This window comes from Macrosteles quadrilineatus, unplaced genomic scaffold (assembly GCF_028750875.1).
Source record: "Macrosteles quadrilineatus isolate MER2022 unplaced genomic scaffold, UCM_ALF_1.0 Scaffold_2__2_contigs__length_208266976, whole genome shotgun sequence".
Lineage (NCBI taxonomy): Eukaryota > Metazoa > Arthropoda > Insecta > Hemiptera > Cicadellidae > Macrosteles > Macrosteles quadrilineatus.
In genome coordinates, this window is record NW_026542595.1 from 55858957 (window position 1) to 55867290 (window position 8334).

At 36.1% G+C, this 8334-nt stretch overlaps 1 protein-coding gene across 1 annotated transcript; it reads right to left on the minus strand.

Annotated features, from left to right (window-relative positions):
• Window positions 1-278: 278 nt before the first annotated feature.
• On the minus strand, window positions 279-1163 carry LOC128984226 (regulator of telomere elongation helicase 1-like). The gene has a single exon (XM_054403527.1). It carries the CDS (start codon window positions 1161-1163, stop codon window positions 279-281), a length of 885 nt encoding a protein of 294 aa, XP_054259502.1.
• Window positions 1164-8334: the final 7171 nt, after the last annotated feature.

Genomic DNA, 8334 nt, shown 5'->3' on the forward strand with positions numbered 1-8334 from the left:
GGCCTATACAGGGGTACTGGGTAGTGTAAAGAAGTGAATTTTTTTTTTTCAACCATGATAAATTTAATATGTACATTAATTAATAACGTTAGTATAGTAATTCATTATCAAAATTATAAAAATAAGTAGGTACCTGAGTTGAATATATCACAAAAGTTAACATATTACAGACGTGAGACTTATCACAGAGTCAGAATAACTACAAAGTCAGAATAAACAACACAGCATGAAGTTATCACAGAGATCAGTCTAGTTGAGTTTAGGAATCGAAACACTAATCATAGCGAAGATGAACCAAACAGTTTCAAACACAGATCATCGAAGTTGATGACGTGTTCAGCCTTGATAAAGTTCTTGAACTCAATGAACAAGTCCTTTCTTGACGGATCCGAGAATACTTTACGAAGATTTAAAACCAAACTGCTGTAGTTTTCACTGTTAGAACCATAGTTTTTCACTGCTTCTTTGAAAATCTTAAACTCTTCTTTCTCGAGTGTACTTTTAACCTCTCGGACATACTCAACCGTGCTCTTGGCCGGTTGCTGGGTGGAAGCTGTATCAGAACTTTCCGAGCTCGTTGAGTCAAACTCAAGCGGTTGATTCTTTAGTTTGCGCTTTTTCTGAGCAGGTTCAACATAAGAATCCGTCAGTTTATTAGGACAACTGTCACAAACAGCTTTTTTGATATCCTCCCCGGTTCTATTGACCTCCATGTCTTTAAAGAATTTGGACACTCTTTCATAAACAGGTCCGAACTCTGCATTCTTGTTGATGTGGGGTCGCATCCAGGCGGAGAGATCTTTGGTGACACTCTCTTTCTCAAAGCGATAGTCGCAGAGTAACAGCGCACCAAAGTCGCTCCCGTGACGGATCAGTCGCCCCACGGCCTGGTTGACAGCTTTTGTACCCTCCGATAAGTACCACTGGTGCTCTGACAGAGCCATTCCGTTTTTATTTTGCACGTTCTTCATGTACTCTCGTTTAAGCACAACACGCGGATCTCTGAACGGAGGGTACGGCAGTCCTGTGATGATAACTGCGCGACACTGTGAGTCTGCAAAGTCCATCCCCTCAGACACCTTCCCTCGCAGAACGGCCAGGAGCACTGCGCCACCCGACCCCTCTGCGACTCTGCGATGGTGTTTGCTGTGATAACCTATCATTTGGTGATTTCCCTCAGATGGTAGGATTCTGTACAAATTACTCCAATGCATTGTAATAAGAAATTATAATTTTATTCTTCTAAATAATGAAAATCCTTTATAATCTTCCTTGTAAATTATAATATTACTATATCAGTAATTAAATAAGGCAACTTAGTAACGGTAATTTTAATAAACAATGCAATAAAACTGTCTTAGCACATACTTACCCCATTAGCCTGTCGTTAAAATTTAACTTCCTACCATTATTGTAGGGAAAATCATTTGGTAGGCGCTGGGCATAACTATGGGTTGTAATGGAAAATATCACAAACATTTTAACCGTAATTTGTTGAGGATTGCGAGTTGGGGCATTTCGTTAAAAGTTGAAAGAACTACATCACAATCAGTGGAATTCTTCCAATATTTTTTATATAAAAACACTCAAAGATTATCCAGATAATCATCCACATACCGTCATCAAAATTAAAAAAACAGGTGTAGTCCATAGTGAGTTATTCCTGAAATCAATACAGTGATAATTATAATAGCTATTTACCTTACAAGTGTAGTAAGATCGTTTTTACATCACGCAGGTGACTGTTGTGCAACGAGCGGAAGCGAGTAGCATAATTCACCTAAGAGATGTAAACACGCTCTTGCGTAACGTGTAACGTACATGGGGCTACGTACAATATTTTTCATTATCCATTTCAGTCATCGTCTAACAAGAACGTTCTTTTACAAACAAAAGCTAGGTTAGGGAAATACTTTAAAGCATAACAATAACATTCAAGCCCACAGCTGATTTCTAGCGTTGAACGTCGATGCCTCCATAGAGGTATATTTTTTAAGTTAAGCACTCAATGTTATTTAAATGGGTTTCATTACATCACCGAGTGAGTTTTTTTCAGCTTTACATCACTCGGGAAGTAAGGAAGTTGTATACATCACGCTTGGGATAGGGAAGTTTGTGGGCTTGAATTTTATTGTTATGTTTTGAAGAATTTTCCTAACCTAGCTTTTGTTTGTAAATGAACGTTACTGTTAGAAGATGAGTGAAATGGATAGTGAAAAATACTGTTCGTAACCTTCTGTATATTGTCGGGTCAGGTAAAATCTTGTACGTTACACGTTACGCAAGAGCGTGTTTACATTACTTAGGTAAATTATGCAACTCGCTTCCGCTCGTTGCACAACATTCACCTGCGTGATGTAAGAACGCTCTTACTACACTTGTAAGGTAAATAGCTATTATTGTGTCAACATAATAATCACAACATTCAACTACTATACTTCTTGTATACCAAACTCCAATATAACTTAACATTTAAATAAAACATATGATTTATATTAATGACAGATCAAGAGGATAAAGAGACCAGCAGATCCTCCTCTCACATGTCGAGTGTCTGGAGTAGGTTTACTGAGCTTAATTTTTAATATCCGATAAATGAACTCGGTTTCTTCTTAATCTTCCTCCGTTTTTCGTTTCCACTATGTAAGACCTGGGCTGTTCGTGCTTTTAGATGATTTTTCCTTTTACTTGTTTGTCCCTGACATAAACCATTTGTCCATCTTGTAGCTCTTCTCTTTCCTTCGTTGCATGCCTCTTATCGAACCGGATTTTCCTTTTACTTCTTATCTGTTCTTCTTTGGATCTCAGTGTTTTAGGATCTGGTGTTTTTGGGGAAAGGTTGACAGGAGCAATGGGCACAGTCCCTCTTACTTTCCTGCTCATGAGCATCTCTGAAGGAGAGTAACCATTCTCTAAAGACGTCGAGCGGAAAGTCAAGAGGCCCTCATGTATATATTTGCACTTGAGAACAATCTTCTTAGCAGTTGCTACTGCTGACTATACTGATGTAAGGGAAATGTTTATTAAATTTAAATTATTTTATTCACAGAATATATAATGTACATATAATATCATGATCAATGGCTAACTAGTTTCACTATTTTACACTTCACCTTGTTGGCAGAACTGGAGAACAGCTGTTAATTAACTAAAGTCATTTTTGTAATGAGCTGTTTCTTCAAATCTTTCTTAGTTGGCTGATTCCCTTAAAAATTGTACAAACTCGTAAAAATGTAAGTAGTAAACATTTTAAAAATAAGAAAATTGATTTATGTGGTTTTGTATTGTAAATAATCTTGATTGCCATGTTTTTACCTATGATTATATATAATCTTTTGATTGTCTGTCAGTTAGTAACTTTGTAAATGTCAAATATTAAATACTCAACTTTCATGTTACATTTGGATGAAAAAGCACATGTTCTGAGAATATTTTGTAAATTGTAAAATCACCTTAAATTAATTATGTTTGCCTCAACTATGTGAAATTAGTATTACTTTAGTTTACCTGTTATTATTTCTTTTGGAATTGTTACAGACGAGTTCAAGCATTAGGCCTACTGTACTTGAAACAGTCATAGTCCGTAGGAACTGGGAATCACAGCCTATTTAAGACAGTCAGATCATAGGAATTTTACCAAGTAAGACTGTTGCCTTATTTAATAACTGATATAGTAATATTATAATTTACAAGGAAGATTATAAAGGACTTTCATTATTTAGAAGAATAAAATTATAATTTCTTATTACAATGCATTGGAGTAATTTGTACAGAATCCTACCATCTGAGGGAAATCACCAAATGATAGGTTATCACAGCAAACACCATCTTAGCTGTTAGCTTGGTGTTGAAGAATAATAATTCTAAATTAAATCTTGCCTACCTACTCTCCGGTGATTGGCCTATACAGGGGTACTGGGTAGTGTAAAGAAGTGAATTTTTTTTTTCAACCATGATAAATTTAATATGTACATTAATTAATAACGTTAGTATAGTAATTCATTATCAAAATTATAAAAATAAGTAGGTACCTGAGTTGAATATATCAAAAAAGTTAACATATTACAGACGTGAGACTTATCACAGAGTCAGAATAACTACAAAGTCAGAATAAACAACACAGCATGAAGTTATCACAGAGATCAGTCTAGTTGAGTTTAGGAATCGAAACACTAATCATAGCGAAGATGAACCAAGCAGTTTCAAACACAGATCATCGAAGTTGATGACGTGTTCAGCCTTGATAAAGTTCTTGAACTCAATGAACAAGTCCTTTCTTGACGGATCCGAGAATACTTTACGAAGATTTAAAACCAAACTGCTGTAGTTTTCACTGTTAGAACCATAGTTTTTCACTGCTTCTTTGAAAATCTTAAACTCTTCTTTCTCGAGTGTACTTTTAACCTCTCGGACATACTCAACCGTGCTCTTGGCCGGTTGCTGGGTGGAAGCTGTATCAGAACTTTCCGAGCTCGTTGAGTCAAACTCAAGCGGTTGATTCTTTAGTTTGCGCTTTTTCTGAGCAGGTTCAACATAAGAATCCGTCAGTTTATTAGGACAACTGTCACAAACAGCTTTTTTGATATCCTCCCCGGTTCTATTGACCTCCATGTCTTTAAAGAATTTGGACACTCTTTCATAAACAGGTCCGAACTCTGCATTCTTGTTGATGTGGGGTCGCATCCAGGCGGAGAGATCTTTGGTGACACTCTCTTTCTCAAAGCGATAGTCGCAGAGTAACAGCGCACCAAAGTCGCTCCCGTGACGGATCAGTCGCCCCACGGCCTGGTTGACAGCTTTTGTACCCTCCGATAAGTACCACTGGTGCTCTGACAGAGCCATTCCGTTTTTATTTTGCACGTTCTTCATGTACTCTCGTTTAAGCACAACACGCGGATCTCTGAACGGAGGGTACGGCAGTCCTGTGCATGATAACTGCGCGACACTGTGAGTCTGCAAAGTCCATCCCCTCAGACACCTTCCCTCGCAGAACGGCCAGGAGCACTGCGCCACCCGACCCCTCTGCGACTCTGCGATGGTGTTTGCTGTGATAACCTATCATTTGGTGATTTCCCTCAGATGGTAGGATTCTGTACAAATTACTCCAATGCATTGTAATAAGAAATTATAATTTTATTCTTCTAAATAATGAAAATCCTTTATAATCTTCCTTGTAAATTACTATATCAGTAATTAAATAAGGCAACTTAGTAACGGTAATTTTAATAAACAATGCAATAAAACTGTCTTAGCACATACTTACCCCATTAGCCTGTCGTTAAAATTTAACTTCCTACCATTATTGTAGGGAAAATCATTTGGTAGGCGCTGGGCATAACTATGGGTTGTAATGGAAAATATCACAAACATTTTAACCGTAATTTGTTGAGGATTGCGAGTTGGGGCATTTCGTTAAAAGTTGAAAGAACTACATCACAATCAGTGGAATTCTTCCAATATTTTTTATATAAAAACACTCAAAGATTATCCAGATAATCATCCACATACCGTCATCAAAATTAAAAAAACAGGTGTAGTCCATAGTGAGTTATTCCTGAAATCAATACAGTGATAATTATAATAGCTATTTACCTTACAAGTGTAGTAAGATCGTTTTTACATCACGCAGGTGACTGTTGTGCAACGAGCGGAAGCGAGTAGCATAATTCACCTAAGAGATGTAAACACGCTCTTGCGTAACGTGTAACGTACATGGGGCTACGTACAATATTTTTCATTATCCATTTCAGTCATCGTCTAACAAGAACGTTCTTTTACAAACAAAAGCTAGGTTAGGGAAATACTTTAAAGCATAACAATAACATTCAAGCCCACAGCTGATTTCTAGCGTTGAACGTCGATGCCTCCATAGAGGTATATTTTTTAAGTTAAGCACTCAATGTTATTTAAATGGGTTTCATTACATCACCGAGTGAGTTTTTTTCAGCTTTACATCACTCGGGAAGTAAGGAAGTTGTATACATCACGCTTGGGATAGGGAAGTTTGTGGGCTTGAATTTTATTGTTATGTTTTGAAGAATTTTCCTAACCTAGCTTTTGTTTGTAAATGAACGTTACTGTTAGAAGATGAGTGAAATGGATAGTGAAAAATACTGTTCGTAACCTTCTGTATATTGTCGGGTCAGGTAAAATCTTGTACGTTACACGTTACGCAAGAGCGTGTTTACATTACTTAGGTAAATTATGCAACTCGCTTCCGCTCGTTGCACAACATTCACCTGCGTGATGTAAGAACGCTCTTACTACACTTGTAAGGTAAATAGCTATTATTGTGTCAACATAATAATCACAACATTCAACTACTATACTTCTTGTATACCAAACTCCAATATAACTTAACATTTAAATAAAACATATGATTTATATTAATGACAGATCAAGAGGATAAAGAGACCAGCAGATCCTCCTCTCACATGTCGAGTGTCTGGAGTAGGTTTACTGAGCTTAATTTTTAATATCCGATAAATGAACTCGGTTTCTTCTTAATCTTCCTCCGTTTTTCGTTTCCACTATGTAAGACCTGGGCTGTTCGTGCTTTTAGATGATTTTTCCTTTTACTTGTTTGTCCCTGACATAAACCATTTGTCCATCTTGTAGCTCTTCTCTTTCCTTCGTTGCATGCCTCTTATCGAACCGGATTTTCCTTTTACTTCTTATCTGTTCTTCTTTGGATCTCAGTGTTTTAGGATCTGGTGTTTTTGGGGAAAGGTTGACAGGAGCAATGGGCACAGTCCCTCTTACTTTCCTGCTCATGAGCATCTCTGAAGGAGAGTAACCATTCTCTAAAGACGTCGAGCGGAAAGTCAAGAGGCCCTCATGTATATATTTGCACTTGAGAACAATCTTCTTAGCAGTTGCTACTGCTGACTATACTGATGTAAGGGAAATGTTTATTAAATTTAAATTATTTTATTCACAGAATATATAATGTACATATAATATCATGATCAATGGCTAACTAGTTTCACTATTTTACACTTCACCTTGTTGGCAGAACTGGAGAACAGCTGTTAATTAACTAAAGTCATTTTTGTAATGAGCTGTTTCTTCAAATCTTTCTTAGTTGGCTGATTCCCTTAAAAATTGTACAAACTCGTAAAAATGTAAGTAGTAAACATTTTAAAAATAAGAAAATTGATTTATGTGGTTTTGTATTGTAAATAATCTTGATTGCCATGTTTTTACCTATGATTATATATAATCTTTTGATTGTCTGTCAGTTAGTAACTTTGTAAATGTCAAATATTAAATACTCAACTTTCATGTTACATTTGGATGAAAAAGCACATGTTCTGAGAATATTTTGTAAATTGTAAAATCACCTTAAATTAATTATGTTTGCCTCAACTATGTGAAATTAGTATTACTTTAGTTTACCTGTTATTATTTCTTTTGGAATTGTTACAGACGAGTTCAAGCATTAGGCCTACTGTACTTGAAACAGTCATAGTCCGTAGGAACTGGGAATCACAGCCTATTTAAGACAGTCAGATCATAGGAATTTTACCAAGTAAGACTGTTGCCTTATTTAATAACTGATATAGTAATATTATAATTTACAAGGAAGATTATAAAGGACTTTCATTATTTAGAAGAATAAAATTATAATTTCTTATTACAATGCATTGGAGTAATTTGTACAGAATCCTACCATCTGAGGGAAATCACCAAATGATAGGTTATCACAGCAAACACCATCTTAGCTGTTAGCTTGGTGTTGAAGAATAATAATTCTAAATTAAATCTTGCCTACCTACTCTCCGGTGATTGGCCTATACAGGGGTACTGGGTAGTGTAAAGAAGTGAATTTTTTTTTTCAACCATGATAAATTTAATATGTACATTAATTAATAACGTTAGTATAGTAATTCATTATCAAAATTATAAAAATAAGTAGGTACCTGAGTTGAATATATCAAAAAAGTTAACATATTACAGACGTGAGACTTATCACAGAGTCAGAATAACTACAAAGTCAGAATAAACAACACAGCATGAAGTTATCACAGAGATCAGTCTAGTTGAGTTTAGGAATCGAAACACTAATCATAGCGAAGATGAACCAAGCAGTTTCAAACACAGATCATCGAAGTTGATGACGTGTTCAGCCTTGATAAAGTTCTTGAACTCAATGAACAAGTCCTTTCTTGACGGATCCGAGAATACTTTACGAAGATTTAAAACCAAACTGCTGTAGTTTTCACTGTTAGAACCATAGTTTTTCACTGCTTCTTTGAAAATCTTAAACTCTTCTTTCTCGAGTGTACTTTTAACCTCTCGGACATACTCAACCGTGCTCTTGGCCGGTTGCTG